At 38.7% G+C, this 21,977-nt stretch overlaps 1 protein-coding gene across 3 annotated transcripts in view; it reads left to right on the top strand.

Moving 5' to 3' along the window:
• Positions 1-21,977, top strand: part of ab (abrupt) — a 152,726-nt gene that overhangs the window by 43,276 nt on the left and 87,473 nt on the right. For all 3 annotated transcript variants that reach the window (XM_067145287.2, XM_067145286.2, XM_067145285.2), the window contains exons 5-6: positions 6,280-6,508; positions 20,526-20,588. In XM_067145287.2, coding sequence (XP_067001388.2) covers positions 6,280-6,508; positions 20,526-20,588 — 292 coding nt within the window. The remainder of the gene's footprint in view (positions 1-6,279; positions 6,509-20,525; positions 20,589-21,977) is intronic.

The following is a 21,977-nucleotide window of genomic DNA, read 5'->3' as shown; positions in this document are numbered from 1 at the left end:
GATCATACCACGGCGCACGAAACTAATTCACCTTCAATGTCCGCGTCTTTATTATACCGTACGTTGCTAGCTGGCCGAAGCCGGAAAGAGATATATGTGTCTTACGATAGCCGGTCTTTCCTGACAGTTATTAAAAGTAATAGTTCTATAGCCAACAGAAATACGGTCGCATTGTCGTATTGCAGAGATTGTAAGAAATAAATTGATCTTCTTATTACAATATATCAAGTAAATGATATTACATCAGCCTTGGAACTAATTTCATCCACTTAGTGGCCATCTTCAGCCAAATAAAAATTAAGCAGGTCATGTGTATACCATGCAAAGACAAAGTTGCAGGAATAATTACAACATTAAATACATATAATAGAAATTATGGTTATGATCTTGTCATAATATGTCATCTTTGAGTTGACTTAGAACCTCAGGCAAAGAAGTAAATTTGGAAATGATAGCAAGAATTAGGAACAAATAAACACATAGTAAAGAAATTAAAAAGGAGAAAAATTATTAATGAGACTCGCCTCTAATGTCTGATGTAGAACAAGCACTGACTTGCTGGAGCAAGCAGGCAGGCCATGTAAACAAAAGAGTGGATAGGGACCAAGCACTGACTTCTTCTAGGGTGGTGGTGATTCTTGTTTTAAGAGGAAGTACAACTAGGCAACCATCCTCTACTTGTTGTAGGAAGCAGGCATTGTAAACAGAGGAGTGGATAAGGAGGGGTGGAGGTTAAAAAGGGGAGGGGAGGGGAGGTGAAGGAGAGAAGGGGTGTCTAAGGCGGGGCTGAAGGATGCGGAAAGAAAGACTGCTGCTGAAAAGGGAATTCGTGCCTACTTTCTCCAGCAAGTCAGTGCTTGTTCTACATCAGACATTAGAGGTGAGTCTCATAAATAAGTTTTCTCCTTTTTAATTTTTCTGTATGTTTATTCATTCCTAATTCTGGCTATCATTTCCTAATTTACTTCTAAGTCAACTTAAGATCATAACCATCATTTTTGTTTTGATATGTATTTAATGTTATTATTCCTGCAACGATGTCTTTGTCTGGTATACATATGTTTTAGTTATCACATAATCTGTTTAATTTTTATTTGGCTGAAGATGGTCACAAAGTGGCTGAATCTAGTTCCAAGACAGATGTAATATCATTTACTTGATATATTGTATTGAAAAGGTGGACCCTCCTGTCAATTTATTTTGTATAATTGCACTTCAATACAGAACAAAAATTAAATTTATAGCTTATGTAGAGACACGTGGAACAAGTATTGCCCGCAAATTTTCAATGGGTTCTCTTAGATATTATGATGCCAATTTTAAATTAATGGCTATTAAACATGTGGAAATAAAGAATTGTGCCGCCGTAAGAAAATACAGAAAACTACAGCCAATTTTTTGCGTTCTGTGAATACAAATGTCTAAAAATTCATACTGTACAAGAAAGGCATTCAGTGGCCTGCAACAAGAATGCTTTAAAGTCGAACATGAAATAGTGAGGTATGTGCGTGAAAAACTTATTAATTTTTTATTTATGTATTTATTTTATATATCAAATTAAATTTGAAATTTGTTATAAATAAAATTATGATTTCACAAAGCTTTTAAGCCTGATTTAATTTTTTGAAGGAAAAAGTGTGGGGGGCATTTAGTGGTTGTTTAGTGGCATTTCGAAATAAACAGGCATTTTATCAACATTCTCAATTTGAGGAAGCAGTTTGGAATTTTGCTTCCACAAACGAATAACATGATGTAGATGTTGATTCCCATAGGAAACCTGAAATATTTATCCCGAATGAGTAAATTTATAATACCAATATAGTTGGACCGTTATTGGACATTACAAATTTTCCAGCTAACTCATTCCTGGTTGCCAGTTTTTCACCCCAGTGTGCTTAATTGAGCTCATCATTTGGTAAATAGCACACCTATCAAGGTGCATGACCATCTGATGGTCAGACAGACATCAATTTTTTTGAAAATGGACAAGTCTCTCATAGTGCATTGGCACTGCTGGTGGTTCCAAATAGCCTCCGCAGTGGCCTCCACGGTATGCACTAGCCATGCGTCATGGTAGGTGTGCTATTTACCAACTGATGAGCCCAATTTAGCACACCAGGGCGAAATGCTGGCAACCAGGAATGAGTTAGCTGAAAAATTCATAACGTCCAATAACGGACCAACTATATTGGTATTAACGAATAACATAGCGATGAAAGGCTGTGAACTTTTGTTTGTAGGTAACAGAGACACGTTGTGAAATAATGTCGATCTTCGCATACACAGTCCGTTTCTTTGATGAAAGTTCCTTATCTACACAAGGCTTGTAGTAAAACTCTCCTTTTTAACTCTTTCCGGTCTAACTGCAAGCATAGCTCACAGCGGCCGAAATTACGCTCAGGCCGCGCTGCAGGCATAGCCCGTAGTAAGGTTTGGCAATTCACTAAAAGTCGGGAACAAGCTATGCACGCATTCTGGTGGTTACATCGTGTTTCTTCATGTATAAGTTACGAGAGTACTTAAGCAGATGGCAGTATTGTATGTCTAAGTCAGAGAATTTACGATATTTTCGATCAGCATGCATCAGTAAATGTTGTCACTCAGTGAGCTCTAAGACATGGCTTCTCACGGCAAACTTGTGCTTGACGAAAGTGAAATATTTCGATATTTTATGTTATAAGTTTATGCGCAAATGAACATATTATTGACATATAAATTCGAAACAACTTCTTACATTTCATTATGATTGGAGTTCGTTTTACGTCCTAGCGCATGTTCCTAAGTATTTCATATTTGCGTGAATATGTAAGATTGTGTACATGTTAGTAAAGTTGTCTGTTTAGAAGGCTGTATTTTCTCTTTCTCAGAAGTCTTTTGTGGTAAATGGAACAATAATTTTTCATTTGAGTAACATTTGACAAAATTTATTAATTACATTGAAACCTCGGAATGCGAGTAACTTGGTCTACGAGTGTTTTGCAAGACGAGCAAACATTTTAAATAAATTGTAACTTGATAAACGAGTGAGGTTCCGCAATACGAGCGTCACATGTGCCTACGTTTTCCCCTCCCTTATGCCTTTGTTGAATGGATGAACGAGTTCTTTGGTCCTGTAGTGAAGAAATACCTTTCAGAAAATATGCTTCTCAAAGTCTTGCTGGTTATGGACAATGCTCCTGCTAATCCTCCAGGCCTTGAGGCCTTACTGGATGAATTCAAGTTCGTTAAGGTTAAATTTTTTCCTCCCAACACTACTCCAGCCTATGGATCAGCAAGTCATTTCGAACTTCAAGAAGCTGTACACCAAAGCACTGTTTCAGCGATGCTTCGAAAGGACCGAAGGAACAAACCTTACCCGCCGAGAGTTTGAGAGAAATCATTTCCCCATCGTGAACTGTCTGAAGACCATCGACAAAGCCAGGGATGGAGTCACCAAGGGAACTCTCACTTCTGCTTGTGGAAAGCTGTGGCTTGACTGTGTTCTTGGACGTGACTTTGAGGGGATAATTGGTGAAAATGAGCTGCTGATTGTCGATGAAATTGTGTCCCTAGGGAAGACTATGGGGTTGGAGGTGAATGACGTGGACATTCGAGAGCTGGTGGAAGAACATAGCCAGGAACTATCCACCAACGAACAGATGGACCTGCATCGTAAACAACAGGAGGAGATCTTGCGTGGGGAAGAGGAGGAAAAGTCAGTGGAATCTCTCACTTAAACTGGGATCTGGGAGAAGTGCAAAATGTTGGAAAGGGTGCAAAATTTTGTAGAAAAACACCACCCGAATAAGGCTGTACTAGTAAAAGTTATGAACCAGTTCAATAACAATGCAAAGTCACATTTTCATGAAATCCTCAAAAAGAGGCAAAAGCAACAGTCTTGGACAGGTTCCTCGTTAAAGTTGCATGAAAAGGAAACAATTCCAGTGAGCCAACAGATAGCAGTGATTCCGTTCCTGAAATTCGTGCTACACAGTAACTCTTCTCATGTCATCTCTCGTCTCCCCCACGTCAACAATGATTCTATTGTAAGGTAATGTGCAGTTTAATTTGTTTTAACTTATATTTTGTTTCAGAAATGGTATGCGAATAAATATTCTTCCCTGTGTGAAATCAATTGTTTCTTATGGGAAAACTTGCCTTGATATACGAGCGCTTTGGATTACAAGCATGTTGCCGGAACGAATTATGCTCGTAATCCAAGGTTCCACTGTAAAATCAAATTTCATAAGAGCTCCCATATTCATTATTGTAATTATTACTATTATTATTGAAAAATTATTATTTTTATATCGTACTCGTTATTGTTGTTGTTTTGTAATTGCAATGCACATCATCATCATAATCATCATTTCCCTTTATCCAGCTGTAGCCAGGTAGGGGCAAATATGGTTCCTCTCCACTTTCTTCAGTCTTTCCACCACTCCTCCTCCAACACTGTGTCCCAGTCCAGGTTTCTTTCTATAATGCTGCGTTGGATGGTATCCTTCCATCTCAATCGTGGTTGTCCACGGCCTCTCCTTCCTTGGATTTGCATTTCCATCACCTTTTTTGGCATTCTTTCGTCGCTCATTCGCTTTCCCAAACCATCTTAGTCAGCTCTTCTCTATTCTATCATTCAATTTTTCCACTCCAATTTCTTCCCGGATTTTCTCATTCCTTATTTTGTCTCTTCTACTCTTCTGTATCATACTCCTCAAGAACTTCATTTCAGCTGCCTGTATTCGACTCTCATCCTTCTTTGTCATTGTCCAAGTTTCTGCTCCGTAAGTTGTTATGGGTACGTAATACATCTTGTACATAGTATCCTTTGCTTCAGTTGGCACATCTTTGTCCCATAACATGTTTCTTACACTATGATAGAAACAACTTCCAGCTTGAATCCTTTTACTAATCTCAGCATCCAGTCGAGCATTCTCCATTAATTCACTCCCCAGGTATTTAAACGTTTCTACTACTTCCGGGGGCTTATCTGCAAGTCTAATCTGACCTTTCCCTTCTTTTTCCCCTCTAGTCATAACAAGAGTTTTACTCTTTTCTACACTTATTTTCAATCCACATTCTTCGATCTTCCCATTCACCACATTCAACTGTTCTTGAACCTTCCTGTCATCTTCTCCCCAAATCACAATATCATCTTCAGATAACATCATGTTCATTTCTCTTCCTCCATATGCTGCTTTTGCTGTTCTCATGATGTCATCCATTACTATTGTAAACATTTTATATTAGCAAAATAGGGTAAATATAACAGTATTTCAGAAAACTGTACTTGCTTAGTTATCCGTCAGACCTTTTTTCCATTCGCAAAACATGGTATAATATATAAACAATTTTAAAATCTCAGTTGATAGTTGACATGATACAAACAGCGTTTTTCAAAACTAGATGCTCAAACAAGCACAAAGAAAAAAGAATCATGCAAATATCTCCTTAAAAATGCCCAGTCCAGAACGTTTGTTAGGGATATTAAGGCCCAGACTGGAATGGGTTAAGTTCCTCCGCAGTCTCTAATGATTTTAGTTGACACATTTCAGTAGATAGCTATAACCTACTTCACGTCTTCAGTCACATATCCATAAAGCTGTTATTCATTTTTAGGAACCTGTGCACTCTGCCCTCGGTAAGTTCTACGATCACAGTTACTTTTTAATAACATTTCCTTGTTCTTCCTCCAGTCGCGAATACATGATTCATCAATATATTTTCTGCTGGCGGCACTATTTCAGATAGTTTCAGCTTCCGTTACAACTTTAAGTTTCTCACTGACTGTAAATGACCGCAAACAATTTTTTTGAATTCATCACTTATTGCCACTGATGCTTCCTTACTCATAGCACAAAGTACTAATCAGCTGCCATACCATGTGGTTCCGGTAATGCGGAAATAAGCGACAGAGCGAGATTTCAACTGTTGCCAAGTCACACAACAAGAAATTGCTGTTGATGTATCTTCGGCACAGTGCATTATGGAACCACAATACAAAATGCTTAAATATGAACCACACCTGAATTTAAAGAGTTATATTTCTGCAAAAAAAAAAAGTGCGGGTGGTATTCAGGATTATACGGTAATATGTAAGTTACACTTGGATATTTAGTTTGAGTGCAGAAGTTCTAGATAGTAGGATATAACTTTTTTTTAAATACATGCAATGGTAGTTAACTCTACACTCATTAAGAATATAAGATTGTCTAGAATTGCATACTGTCTATTTGAGTGAAGTTTTATTTTATTATGGTCTTCTGTTATCTTAATATTTTGTGCTACATTATCTTTCAGAATAAAGGGAATTCAGACTCCTCTCTCCAAGCTCAGTCTACGGGTGAAGACAGCAATTCAAGTGATACAGCTATGTCAGATAGAGGAGGTCGTATGTCAGACTTAGTTCCCAAGTCTGAACCAAATGACTATAGCACAATGGACGATAGTCCCCATCATGGCAATGGCAACTTAGGTCTGGATGCTCAACGGACACCAACATTTCCAGCTGCACTTCTTGGTTTACAAGGTGAGGTGGTTGTTATATGGGATCATTTTTTTAAAATAACTTTATGAAAACATTTACAAAGTGTGTTTTTAATTACAAAGAAATGAAAGTGAGATGAATAACGCAGTATTAAAAGCAGATATACATGAAGTGAATTGTAATCTTCACGTGAAGCATGTGGATACATGAGAGGAAAGAAATTGAACGTGATTGCGAAGAAGGAGCACGCCGTAAAAGAAAATCAGCACATGAAGGTCAGTTTCATGAGCTGAAAAGCGTGTTTCTGAAACAATTACCACTGATGCTTCCTTACTCAAAGCACAAAGTATTAATCACCTGCACACCATGTGGTTCTGGTAATGCAGAAATGAGTGACAGAGCAAGATTTCAACCGTTGCCAAGTCGCACAACAAGAAATCATTGTTGATGTATCTTCGGCACAAGGCTTTGTGTCTAATATCTCACCTGATGCGACCGTGGTTTGTGCCCAGGTTCATTTAGCACAGCAGACTTTCAAACTTACAATGGTTGAATAAAGAGATTTAAGAACAGGCATAATCTAGTGTATAGATGTGTGTGAGGCAGGACTGTTGGTGAGAACATACACTGTAGAAACGTGTAGAGAGAGAGTACATTGCAATCACCTCTCTAGAATTACAGTCCACGTTATGTTTTCAATGCAGAAAAATTGGGGCTATTTTTTCACCATCTGTATGACAGAATTATGGCATTTAACCCAATCACTGCCAAACTCGTATATATACGTTTTTGAATACCGCGTCATGTCTGCCAAACCCATATATATACGTTTTGGTGCAGTGTGTACTTCACCCGATTTCACAAATGAACACGATATGTCATGCTTTGAGATTCCGTGGAAATGCTCAAAGAAGTTCTGTACTGCGGATATACCACTCCATTTCGCATGTTCTGAAAGCGATCTGGTGTTACAGCTTCGTTGGAGTGGAACATCTTTCCTGCTTACATGTAGCCATCATGGCGTCTTGAAGTATACATTCATGTCTTGTTGACGAAGAAATTGAATGTTTCCTCATAAATAGTGATTCTGGAGAGTTATATTTTGATAATGAAGGTGGAGAATGTCTAAGTGGCAACATTGAACTACAAGAAAGTGCGAGATAAAGTAGTAATGATGAGTCTCGTGCAGAATTGTCACCCCTTCCTCAGATAAATTATTTTTTCCCCAAATGTAAATAATGTTGATATTACCAGTTCTTGGATAAAGAATTTTATATTATATTTCAGTAATAGTATCACAGAGCGGAGTAGCCGCATGTATTAACATGGTACGGCTATGGAGCCAATCTCTGTGCTCGACAGGCGAGTGGGTTTGAACCTCACCATCAGCTGTCTTGAGAATTTCTTTTCTTTTGCACTCGCAAGGAAATGCCGGGACAGTTCCTATTCATAAGCCACAGCCGATTCCTTCCACTCCTGTACCCAGTTACATTCACCATCATTCATTTCATATTCATTATTTCTTTCAACTGAGGTTTGCGTCGGGAAGGGCATCCGCTCGTAGAATATGATGTAAAATATAATCTCACTTCATCCGCGACATCGTATTGGGCTGCAGGGCTAAGGGGACAATACGCATTCCATTAATAGTATCAGCAAATATGTATCTGTCAAAGTGCTCGGCTGGTCATCAAAACTCGGCAGTGAAAAGGTTAAGGGTGAGAAATGTTTCGACAGGAAGTTACGTAAACAGACACTGACAGTCCTACTGTGTGTAGAACAGAGAAGTTGGTTCCTCTAATAATAGGGAAAGCAAACATTCTATGTAGTTTTGAAAATGTGCAGACATTTCCATGCAAGTACTCTTCATATCTGAAACCGTAAGATCTGTATTTGACCAATATTTGCATGTGGTGGATGCCGGCATTGGTGCTAAAAACTGGAAAATCCCTTTTGTTTGTTGACCATTGTGCAATACATCCTAGCAGCATGTCATGTCTTCTCAAAGTGAAAGTTGTATACTTCCCAGCAAATTTCACTAGTCATCTGCAGCCTTTCAATCGGGGCATGCAGTATTGCACCGCATAATCATTGCTACACTTTAATCGCTGCGTCCTTTATTTTCAATACAAAAATTGGATTTGAAGTTTTCATTGCATAATTGTTGCTTGTTCAGATGTTGTTCATCGAGCTGCTTAAAATATAAACTGAACTGCATTGCAAATAGCACATGAATGCACAATTAAAATATAGTGGAACCTCAATTATACGTTCCGGAAACAAAATTTTCCCGGATTATTAGTTCAAATTACGTTGTCCTGCGTACCTCGTAATTAAATCAGGTTGTAAAAATCCTGCATTATCCGTTCCTCGAAGAAACGATTTCCCGGATCAACCGACCAGAAATTTCAGTCCCAACAATGCTAAATCCTCGATCAGGTGATTTTCAAGAAGTTGTACTGGGTGAACTTGCATAAGGCACTGACTTAGCATCGCTTTGGGTGATATTGTTTAGAGAATCCTCAGAAATCATAAAGCAGAGTGTGGCCACAACAATTGGAAGGAGAGAGAGCACATTTCATTGATGACAGAATGAGTTTATATTTTTGCTTTTTTCGATTGTATCGCCGAACATTTTTTTGGTACGTCCCTCAGGGCGCTGTATAGTCAATGGGCTTTCAAGCAGGAATCAAAACTGCTCCTTTTTAACATAAATCTAAGGGTATTTTAATATTATTTTATGCAATTTTATCGAGACCAGAACAGATGATGCACCTTACATACATAAAGAAATGGGAGGTCTTGGGATTGCCTATTACTGTTTTGGTCCTAATATATAAGACTGGGAATTTTATGTTTATGTGTTAAAATGTCATAAAAACAGCAGTCTTTTTATTTGCGCATGTTACATTTTAAAAGTTCATTTCCCACTTGTACTGACTTGTGCAGCGGGCACGCTTTCCAGCTGAGCTTGATGCCCCACGCCCTTAAAAAATCATGGCTTTTCAAACTTTCCTATGACAGGGGAAGGAATTCTCTCGCTTCCGTGTGCACTGCATAGCAACACAATACATTTCCCGGCTGGCAATTCTCTCCTTTAAAACCATAAGTCCGTTTGGCCTCAGCATTTTAAAAAATAAAACAAACAATGCAGTTTAATCGGCATTGACAATATTGTTTGGTGCATACGAATTGATTATAGGCTATAAGCTACGTTGTTTCGCCAACTGTCGGCATCGCTAGTGTTTGCGGATTCTACCTCTCCGCACTGCCTGCTCTGTGATATTGTGGTGTTCCTTAAAATGCCGAATAGGCTACAAAATAATTACGATTCTGCTTGATATTTTCTCTCTTTTGAATTTGATTGTAATTAGTGACATAATTGAATATACAGAATATACAATAAAACCTTGTTTATTCAAAGCCGTTGGGACGCAAAAATCGGCCTTCGAATTACTTTATTTCGAATTAACCGCCAACACGTACTTCGGAAATGCCAACCCTTGCGGTGTCACAATATATATTGTAAGACCCATTACTGCACGCATTTAACCTTGATTCACAGTTTAAAGCTCTCAAATGCCATGGAAAAAACGATTTCCAAAATGTATCCAATAAGGTGCATTTACAGTGTTCAAATAATGCACTTGGATAATTCGCCGGCAAACATAACCTCACACAATGAAATTGAAAGAAAGAAGACATGATTCAAAGACGAGGAGAAATCTATACTGGCCCTCCTGTGCAAGTGCTTTATTCATTGGATTACTGTACTGTATGCATTTTAGATGCCTTGTGCTTGCACAGAATGTACCCAATGCCCTTAAAACATTGCGGCTTATCGAACTTTCCTATGGCGAGGGGAGAAAGTTTCTCGTTTCCGTCCACATTACAACAACAGTACAGTGACTGTATTTGTACGTTTTCCCGCCAAGACCCATTAATACATGCAATCACCTTGATTCTCAGTTTAAACTTTTCAAATGCCGTGTAAGACACTATTTCAGAAATTTATCCAACAAGGTGCATTTGTATAAAACAATGACAAACATAACCTCACACAACGAAAGGAAGAAAAAGACGAGGAAAAATTATGCTGGCTCCTCTGTGCAAATGCTTTATCTTCTGTTTTTCTGTACTGTCTGCATTTTTAAATGCTTTGTACTAGAATGGAAAGTGCCCTACGCCCTTAAAACATCGTGGGTTTTCGAACTGTTGTTATAACCCCCTTCGGTTTATTCAAATTCCTCAAACTTCCGTTTGTACTTCGCAATGCAGCCCAATCATTTTCGAGGTACACTTTGAGATCTGGACTTTGTTTTCTATTACTTGGATGACATCCTCATAGCATCTGAAAATGACCTGGAACATAAATATTGCATTGATGTTAACCTAACAAAGTGCATTTTTGGGGTTTCTGAAATTTCATTCTTTGGATACTGTGTAACATCTGCAGGTATCAATCCACTCATCAATCGTGTCAAAGCTATTCTCTTTTTTCCACAACCTATCAATATCTCCGAACTCCGTCGATTCCTTGGTTTGGTAAACTTCTATCGTCGTTCACTACCCACTACTGCTGCAAATCAACATTTGCTCTACAATCTTTGCAAAGTCATGCGCAAGTGTGACCGCAGAAAGTTCAGTGGACAGGAGAGGCAGTGCAAGCCTTCGAACATTTGAAGCATGAAATCGCACATGCAACCCTCTTAGCCCATCTGTCATGTGACCTACCACTCATATTGATGGTCGATGCTTCTGATTTCGCCATGGGAGCATGCTTGAACCAGGTTTGTAATCAAAACCTAGGCCCCTTAGGATTCTACTCAAAGACTCTAAGTGAGACACAAAAGCAGTATAGCATATATGGCCAGCAATTGCTTGCGGAATATTCAGCAATTAAATACTTCCGTTATTTGCTGGAAGGTAGGAACTTCACACTTTGTACAGACCACAAACCTCTGACATTTGCCTTCCACCAACTTCCAAACAAAGCATCAGGCAGCTACGACAGTTGCACTTTATTAGTCAGTTTACTATTGGCTGAAGGTACCTCCCTGGCAAGGACAAAATTCCAGCTGACTTCTGTTCACACATCTCATCTGTCTTAGTTCCATCACAGTTATCATTTGACGATGTAGCCCATAGACAATTAATCGGCCAGGAACTTCATTCATTGTTACAGTCAAAAGATACTTCTCTTAAATTCAAAAATGTGTGTCTACCTTCTAATATCTTGTAATCAGGAAGTGAGTTAAGTGTTGATATTTCTACTGGAAACATCTGGCCATACTTACCAGAACAGTTTCGCAAACAAGCATTAGACGCACTACACAATATGTCTCACCCCTAAAACTTGTGTACGATGCCAGCGTTCCAAGGTGACCAGACACACCAACAGCTCCATTGGTACATTTGCTCCAGTAGATCGACGTTTCTCCCACGTTCACATAGACATCGTAAGCCCCCCTTCCTCCATCTAAGGGTTTCCACTACCTGCTCAACATCATCGATTGCTTCTCCAGCTGGCCAGAGGTTATACCATTGAAGGACATCACAGCTGAAACAGTAGCCTATGCTCTTCTTTACACATGGGTAGCTAGGTTTGGTGTACCGTCTATCATCACTATAGCTCGAGGCATTTAATTCGACTGTTCGTTATTCAGCAACCTTATTAGAATTCTAGGCAGTACTCGTATTAAGACAACAGCCTATCATCCGGCAGCTAACGGAAAAATCGAACTGTGGCACCGACAGCTCAAAACAGCACTTCGTGTACAACTATCGGACAGCTGGGTTTTCCAACTACCAACCATTTTACTGGGTCTTTGATCGCTTCTTATACCACATCTGGCATCTACACAGCTACGTTAGTTTATGGAGAGCCTGTTCGCCTGCCAGCTGATTATCTCGATGAACAAAATATGGCAGCAGATGTTCCCTCCTTCATCCTCAAGCTAAAAGGCCATATTCGATCTTTACGGCCTGTCCAACCTGGGCATAATTATGTGTTCATCCGGCAAGATGCCTCTTGCACAACACTCAACCCAGTATATGATGCACCATTCAAGGTGATTTCCCACTCTATTAAGTGTTTTGTAATTGACACAGCTCATGGCAAACAAACTGTTTCTAGTGACAGACTCAAACCCACATTCCTTTTGGACAGTGACTACAATCCTTCTCCTGTTGTGTGTGCTGCGACTTTCAATACCACAATTGATCGCCTGACTACCAGTGACATTGTCACTAGGGAGGGAGTACGTAGGGTGTAACCCCCTGGTGAACTAAACAAATAGCATATTATTAGATAGTCTTAATTGCTACTTTATGTAATCTTTGATTTCTTATTCTTTGTCGTTCTTAAGAGGTTCTAAAAAATAGCAACTAATTTGCAAGCTAGTGAAGAGTTTTAATTAAATCTATAGAACTCAATGTAGAATTAAATATCCATACCATTTTTTCATGCATGAGATACAGTTTTACGCTACTAAGATTTATACATGTAGTACGCAACATACTGAATTTTAATTATGCCCTTGTTTGTTGTGATGAAGTGCAGTACCCAGAAAAACAATTTGTGTTTCAGTGATGTGAAAACACTCCGGGAAATGCAAAGCCACCAAGTACTTTCACAGTCTTATTACACTTCTCTTGGTTTCAACACAGTCACGGCATGGTTTAGGGTTATAAGCCTCGTGAAATGTTCCAAGTAAACTCATACAAGGTGATTTGGGATTTTTTCTGCGAATAATTGATCGGCAAAACTATTTCTTTCATTAGCTGTCTCACCCCATAAAGAGTTATGAATAACATGTTAAGAAATGTGTAAAGGGGAGGGATCTGGAGGGAGGGTCCTGTTTATGATGGGTTTTATTCCAGAATTTCATATAAAATCGTATTTGGATAGTTTATCACCTGTTTTATTCCATTCCCAGCCAACTTCCTTTGTCTTTTTTGTAGGCAGGATGGACTTGATTAATCATCGTCCCTTTAAAACGTGTCATTACTGTCGTGACATTTTTTGTTATGCTGCTATAATTTCCACTGCTAGTAAATAAAATTGTTTAATTTTCTAAAACTACATCACTGCCCAATTCAGTCTGACAATCCCATTACATACGTTTGATTTTATTCCTTGTAATACGTTTACTACGGCCGGCCATTTCTGCTGATTATCAAGCGAGTAATCACCCTACTTGGACAGCGATCCTCAACTTACAGAATTGATTATTTTCACCATGTTGTTCCGTATTGACTTATATTCAAATTTCTGTAAAATATTTTCACCGCCTTACTTACATACGGTATACTGCATCTCATGCCATCTATGGACAGAATGCTTGAACTAGTTGCAGAAAGCTTACCTCTCAGTAGACCGCCTGCCAGGTGTCTGTGTAAAATGGTCACTGCACGTGTGGCCGCCTGGCAGGAGGCAAAGTATGCCAATGAGTTAAATCCACACCAACAAACTCAAAAGTTTGGTCCTGCGCTTTGTGCACCATCGTAGCTATGGTAGATTTTGTACTCTCCAGGAAGTGTGGCAGTGATATCATTCATTCTGTCGATGCCTTTGTTGAATGGCGTGAGTATTACTCTATCTTTCATTCTTTTGTAATTTCCAATGGCAAAGCAGTTTCTGAGAACTTCTGCAGTATGATTGTCACTTGAAATGATATCGTGTGGCAATTCAGTTTCTTCCATTGTATTCAGTGGTAATTCCCCGTTGTCTAGCTTCAGAAGATACTCAGCAAGCTGGCGTTGCTCCGAATCAGCATGCATAGTATGAATAGTAGCCATAGAGGAAGACATTTTTGGAAGTCTCCTCCCATTACATTACCGCCAAAAGGGAGTTCTGGATATCCAGCCCTTCATAACAGTTGATCCATGAATTCAGTCCGTATTTTGGAAGGATCGGAGCTTCATCCATAAGAAAAATATCTGTTCCTGCTAATTTCCTGGCTTTGAACGATCCTGGTTTGATACTCAGAATCGATTCTGATGATGTTGTTAATTTGAGTCTAAGGGTGGCGTGCATCAACCAGGAGTAAGTTCTACTTCTGTAGTAAAGTACTCTTGAAGTCGGCATTCGGCGACTTCCATACTCCTGGACTAAATTACTACAAGAGTAAAATGTTGAAGAGCACCATCTTGTAGTATATTACAAAAGAAGTAAATAACGCACGAATATAGGTTAGAATTTACTCTCACGTTGTACATGAAGTAAGCTAAGTTTAGTCTTGTTGACTAATGATAATGTCTTGCCGTATACGAGAGGAAAGACGTTTCAAATGTGTTTATGGATTACTTAGATTATATTGACGATCTCGATGCAGAAAACGACGGGAAATGTGCTTACAATGCGTGAAAGGCGAGAGCCATATAATGTGCACACGGAGAGTTTCAGGAACGTTTTTGGTCTTAGGAAGGAATTCTTTACTTTCCTTCTAAATCTACTTGGAGATCACTTACAGCTGAATTCCTGCCTTAATTTTGTTGTATCTCTCAAATTACAGTTGCTGTGTGCCGTATGAGTGTTTCGTACCGGAACATTTCAGTATACTTACCGGTGCTCTAATTAACGTTTACTGCACGACTGCTGGCCGTATCTTTCATCGCGTGGTTATAGCACTAGTGAGACTAAGAGGGACGTATGCCTGCAAATAACGATGATTGTTTGGAAAATAAAAGGATATTCTTCACGTTGGCAGGTTTCCACGCATCGTGGGTGCAGTTGACTGTGACTGCACGCATATTCCCATTTTTTGCCCTCCCGGTGACAACGGTGAACTTTTCAGAAATCGGAAGAGGATTTTTTTTTTTTTTTCCAATTTGCTTAACGTCGCACCGACACAGATAGGTCTTATGACGACAATACGGTAGGAAAGGCCTGGGAGTGGGAAGCGGTCGTGGCCTTTAGGTACAGACCCAGCATTTTCCTGGTGTGAAAATGGGAAAAATTCGCTGTGGATGTAGGTGATCTGTATGAAGAAACCACCATCAGTTTTAATTTTTCCCGCATGTTCCTCCTGTGGGTGGGGGTGGTAGAATAACGCCCACGGTATCCCCTGCCTGTCGCAAGAGGCGACTAAAAGGGGGGCTCTGAACTTTGGAGCGTAGGTTGGCGACCACGGGGCCCTCAGCTGAGTCGTGGCATTGCTTCCACTTACTTGTGCCAGGCTCCTCACTTTCATCTATCCTATCCGACCTCACTTGGTCAACTCTTGTTCTTTTCCAACCCCGACGGTATTGGGTTCCCGAGGCCTAGGGGGGGTCTTTCATTTTCACACCCTTCGTGGCCCTTGTCTTTCTTTGGCCGATACCTTCATATTTCGAAGTGTCGGACCCCTTCCATTTTTTTCTCTCTGATTATTGTTATATACAGGATGGTTGCCCAGTTGTACTTCCTCTTAAAACAATCACCACCACTTTCACGCGTGTCCAGGACTTTCTGCTTTGCTTTTTAAGTCCTTCCTTAGAATCTTAACTTGCTCTTCACTGCGTTTTCCTTCACTCGAAGCATTGCATTCTTCTGTCACGGCTTTCCATGAATTTTATTTTCTTATCCAGCATCTTTATGTTGTGTTTCTTACACCCAATATACTTTGCATAGATCGTAATTATCTCTTAACGTTCATTTATCTTTTTCGCTTACGTTTTCCCCCCGTTTCCTATCGCACATAACCTTATCTATTTAGATTTCTGTAAGAAGATACACAAACACAACACTACTCCGCGAAAAACGAGCGCTACTTCTATAGTAGTAACTGAAAGAGTAAATTGTACTTCAACTCTCCAACGTTACTTCCGGACTAAATAACTCCCGTAGTAATTTACTTCTGTAGTATGGACTTCTTTAGTAAACACTTCTTCCGTAGTAATTTACTCCAAGATGGTGCACGCCACCCGAAAGGTTTTATGAGAAGTAGACCATTAGGGAGTAGTATGGATGAAATATCAAAAGATGCCACACATTTTGTATTAGATGTCTTCCAATAAGCCTGTATTAGGGGGTTTTGTAGATAAAGTAGCTGAAGTACTCTCCATTGACAGGATAATTACTTAGCCTGTGCATGGTTATATTTTTTATCCACCCCTCATGTTGTTCCCCAGATTGTGAGGCGCATCAGTGGACATGCCTCTCCTTGTCAATGGGTTGTTGTACCATACTTGTTTCCTTGTTTTCTGGGGTCCTTTAGAGTTTAATATTGTTTTGTATTATTGCTGATCTTGATTTGATCTCTTCCTTCTGGTATAAAAGAAAGCCAGTTATTGGGTTCCGATATTTACCTGTCGTTGATAGGACAATCATGTAGTATGTGCAAAGTTATCTAACTCCCCATCTATTTTACGCCAATATTCAGGCATTCTTTTCTACTCGGGACGCAATGGTAATCCCACTTTTTTGGAGATTAGTGGCAGCAAAAGAGACGAAACACATCACAACAATGGCCAGTGTAATTTAATTATTGATCAGTATGAGCTTTCGATATGGTGGGCCTTCACGTTTAGTTTCCTTCAGACTCTGTTATTAGGACATCTGTAAAGGGAGTCCTCCCTTCTTTAATGACTCCTTCTTGTCTTATTCTTCATGCGATCGTTCATTTATGACTTTTTCTCAACTTTTTCACGGTTTTCGTTGTTTATGGACAGATGGCCACACGGATTTGCGCCTTAAGAAAATCATCACCAGTTCACATGATTGAACAATATTTCCATGTTAGCAGTGCTGGGTGTTGAGCGACAAAAGTCTAAATTCAAGGAATCCTGTTATTGTTGGGTTGGTAAAACTGTATAAAACTTACATGATTGGAAATTGTATTTTCTATAGGTTTTGTTCTGTAGTAGTTTTCAGTAGGACCAATAACATAGGCATTTAAAAATATATTTTAGATGCATTCCCCTGAAATTCCATTTCATCCCATGCGAATGAAATGTATAGCATAGATTGTAGTGCCTTATTCCCTGACTTTACATACCATTTTTCATTAAATTCTGTTCACCCATTTTCTCCTGGTTTGGCATTGATATAGACCTAGCAACAAAAATAGAAATTCATGAATATAAATGATTGGAAATTTAATTTGATATAAGTTTTATGTAGTATTTATCGATAGGTTCAATAATAACATAGGTATTTGAGAATTAAATTTTAGGCCTTTCCTTAACTACCATTTCATTTAGCATGAATATAATTATTAATAGCCTAGATTTTAGAGCCTAATTCCCCCAACTTAACATACCGATTTGCATTAAATTATCTTCACCCGTTTCTTCATGATGCACGTGTGAACATACGTACAGACAGACAGAGTTGACAGAAAATTAAAAAGTGCATTTCTTTGTTACTGTAGATACGGCTGGTACAGAAATACCATTTTTAAATTCTGAATAGTGTACAGACAAAAAAGCTCTGATTTTGTATGCAGTGGAACCTCGATTCTCCGTTTTTGGAGGGACCCCGGAAAAAATAAGCACAACTCGGGAAAACGGAAAATCCGGGAACGAATGGAAACCATAAACAATTTGGCTAAACCTCACAAAACAGAAATATGCCTAATTATAATGTTACAAACACTCCTAAACCAAACTAAACTACAGCCCCAATGGGTTTTCGCCTACCAAGCGACCACTGCTCAGCCCAAAGGCCTGCAGATAATGAGATTACACATCGTCAGTGTGACGAATCCTCTATGCCGTAATTCCTAGCTCTGTTGTCCGGGCTCGCATTCTCACCTCAATTAAATCACGTAGGCTGAGTGGACCTGCAACCAGCCCTCATATCCAGGTAAAAATGCCTGACATGGTCAAGAATCAAACCCAGGCCCTCTGGGTGATAGTCAGGCAAGTTAGACTGTGGGGCCGGCTTCAAACTTTAATTACCGGTACGCAAGTTAAAAATCTCTATACTTTACATTCAGTTTTACTGGGGAAACTTTGTTAGTTTCCCGTGAAAACTTTTTTTCAGTTCAGCAACTTTGACCAGCCAAACTCTTCGAAAAATCTAATAACGCCAAGCCAAACAACAATTGACCACAAGTAGTTTTTAGTTCTCTAATCTAATAAAATAAAGCACATTAGACACAAAAGCACCTAACATGATGGTAAAAATCCCTTCTTTTTTTAATCTTCCATTATAATTAGGTAACCGGTATATTGTTCATAGTCATTTTCTGGAAATTTTGTACCGTGTAAATTAGGCCTACATTGACTTTTAAAGGCTCTGTTGAACTCAAGAGTATGGTTTTGAAGGTAGGTACCAATTTTCAAAAGTTCTTGAATGCATTCTATTCATTCTGCCCGTCATTAATCACAATTAGATTGGAAAGAGAAGAAATATCGTCAATACTCCAAATTACGGTTATTTGTGACCTTGAACTCGCCTGGAAAGAGCGCTCGCTGCACAAGTCAGTACTAGTGGGAAATACAAAAATTTTAAATGCAACGTTGCGCAGATAACACAAACATAACATTCCCAGTCTTATGTCAGGGCCAAAAACAGTAATATGCAATACCAATACCTCCCATGTCTTTGTGTATGAAAACTGCAACATCTGTTCTGGTCTTGATAACATAATCATATACGATAGTATTAAAACACTAATTTGTGCTAAGAAGGAGCAGTTTCAATTCCTGCCTGAAACCCAGTGACTGTACAATGCCCTGGGGGAAGTGCTGAAAACCTAAAAAATCTAACCGTGGACATAATGTAGACGTTTTACAAGTACAAACGTCGAAACTCGTTCCGTCTACAAGTAGAGCCGTCGAAATGGGTTCTGCCTCCTTCCAATTGTTGCGGCCACTCTCTGCTTTCCGAGGATTCTCTAAACAATACTACTCAAATGTGATGCTAAGATCGTTCCGTATGCAAGTCCACTGCCGATCGCTTTTCCACTACAGTACTTGTTCTAATTATCGGAATGACGGAACGTTAACACCAGGATCCATAGGTAGGCCGTAGCTGTCCTTTCGTGAGATGCTGTTTCTTGGAAAACGCTTTATCGAGGGTTTAGTGTTGACGGGACTGAAATTTCTTAACGGTTGATACGGGAAATCGTTTCTTCAAGGAACGGATAATGTGGGATTTTTACAACGTGATTTAAGTAGGATGCTCGCGAGACCACGTGATTTGAACAAATAATCTGGGAAAATGTAGTTTCCAGGAAAGGATATTCAAAGGTTCCTCTGTGCTGTAGGTGGTACCAGCAGCGGTGCTTATAATTGAGGGGGGAATTTGCTAATTTTGGTTTTATTATTAATTTTATATTCATATAAAAATTCATTTAGCTGTTCATCCGGGGGCTGCCTAGCAAAGGTGAAAAAAGTGTGATTGGTTCTCCTGGAATGACATTAGTTTGATTTCCGTTCAGGATGTTAAATGATTGAGGATTCGTTCAGGGCCCGAGATTCACATAGCCTGCTGAAAATCAGTATGAGGTTAATTTCTGGGGTCAAAAGTGGCCATGCATAAAGCTAACAAATCCATCCCTCTTTGTGCCATTGTTACAAATAGTGGAAGCCTTTATCTTCCTCTAACCCAGTGACATTCATGATCTATACAGAAATAAATATAATGCATTTCTCCACATATTGCAAATGATTTGAGTTCGTTTATGTCATCAGTGATTCTTCGATATGTTCATTAGGATACTCTATCGTACATCTCATTCAATCTAAGACTACTCTTTCAATCCTTTCTCCTGTAGCTAGAAGAATCTGTCTGTACTCATTTGCAGTCTGTATCTTATTGCTAGAGTCTAGTTGGTCAGCATTCAGCTGGTATAGAACACAGTTCATAGAATATTTCTTAAACATCAGTCTGTGCTGCAGAATATTGTAAAATGAGCTTATTCGTGAATTTTACCAGAAGCTTCATTTTAGACTGTATATTAAGCTTAGCTATCTACATCCTGATTTTTTTTCTCAATGGCAGTCTTTTTAAACGAGTCAACATGATTTTCACCGGCATGGTGAAAATATAGTTTCTAAGTCTTTGTTGTGATCCAGTTCTTTAATATTTAATTCATTTTCTGTTCTAATTTTAAAAAATTCCTTCTAGGAATACCTGGCTTACTTCCAGGACCTTCTGGGCTTCACAGTAGTAGTCAAGAAGCCAGCTTTGGTAAGTAATGACTTTTCCACTGTATTGTAGCTCTTTGTAAAAGTGTTATTTCTGCCAAATATTAGTTCACATAGTTTATTCAAAACTTGGTTTAGTGTTGAATTCCTCTATAAGTTATTCTTATTACAACCATTTCAAAATGCTGTGTCAACATCACAAACATATACATAATCTTCGCTAGTTTTAGTTCTGTTTTCTTTATCGGGAGTTATGGAAATTAATGGTGACAAGTTAAATCATCTTTTTTTTTGCGATAGTCTTCACCTGAGATTCCATCAGTTTGGTACTATTATTCAAGAATATTCTGCATTTTGTACTAGTTAGGGATTTCCTTCCATGGTGTCACGATCCTTCACATCCAAGAGTTCTTATGAAGTGCATTGCCCAGCTTCATTTTGGTAAACATTCTTCTTTGCATACATCATCACTGTGATCAGTTAGAAGGTTATAAATGGTTTTAATTTTGTCAGCATATACGGATTATTTCAGCAACATTTTTGGACTGTTCTCTGTTTTTTGGGAAAATTATGATATAAAATGTTTTTGGTTTTGGTACTTATTTTTCCATGTTGAAAATACAAGAATTTTTTTAGAGTGCTTGTTACTTAATGCTGATATTCCTTTGCTGGTGAGACGTAGTGTTTACAGTGCACTATGTCTTCTGAATGCTCTAAAACAATTTTGTTACTTCTTTCATTGATCTATCTTGTACTTGGCTTTGACAATATGTAAGTGACTGAGCTATGAGCGATGTTAGTAATGCCATTCCTTATGCAGCCAGTCCCTGCTATGAATGGGGTGAAAATGTTGCTCATAGGCTGCATGCATTTCAGTGGACTTGGCTGGCTGATATGCAATAACAACTTTCGACTCTGAGGAAAGCAACGGGAAATTACCTCATTCCTCATTTACCTAATGCCTAGACCTCTATGACAGCTAATGGTGGAGCTGTTGAGGATCCAACCAGCCTTCGGGCTGAGGACTGAACAGACCTACATACACACACACAGACTGGAGAGGGATTTAAAGAAGATTGATTTTAGTCCAAAAATGTTGACATTTGATAAAGGAATAACAACGAACTGTTTGTGTACATAGTTTTATTGGTAATAGCTTGAGAGCATTGTAAGTAAAGATTTTATCATTGGATTGTATTATTATTATTATTATTATTATTATTATTATTATTATTATTATTATTATTATTATTATTATTATTATTATTTGATGTGAAATAACATTTCTTGAGTTTAGGTTACTCTAGATATACTCCCAGCTTGATGTTAATCTTTTGCTGTTAGACAAGCTTTTTGAATTGAGGTTGGGTTTTTCTAGGAAATGTATCGTTCATTAATATTAGTCAAAATGTTTTTAATATTTATATAAAAG

Source organism: Anabrus simplex, chromosome 4, assembly GCF_040414725.1.
Source record: "Anabrus simplex isolate iqAnaSimp1 chromosome 4, ASM4041472v1, whole genome shotgun sequence".
Classification (NCBI taxonomy): Eukaryota; Metazoa; Arthropoda; class Insecta; order Orthoptera; family Tettigoniidae; genus Anabrus; species Anabrus simplex.
The sequence above is the reverse complement of the archived record's forward strand: the minus strand, read 5'-3'. Positions and strand labels throughout refer to the sequence as shown.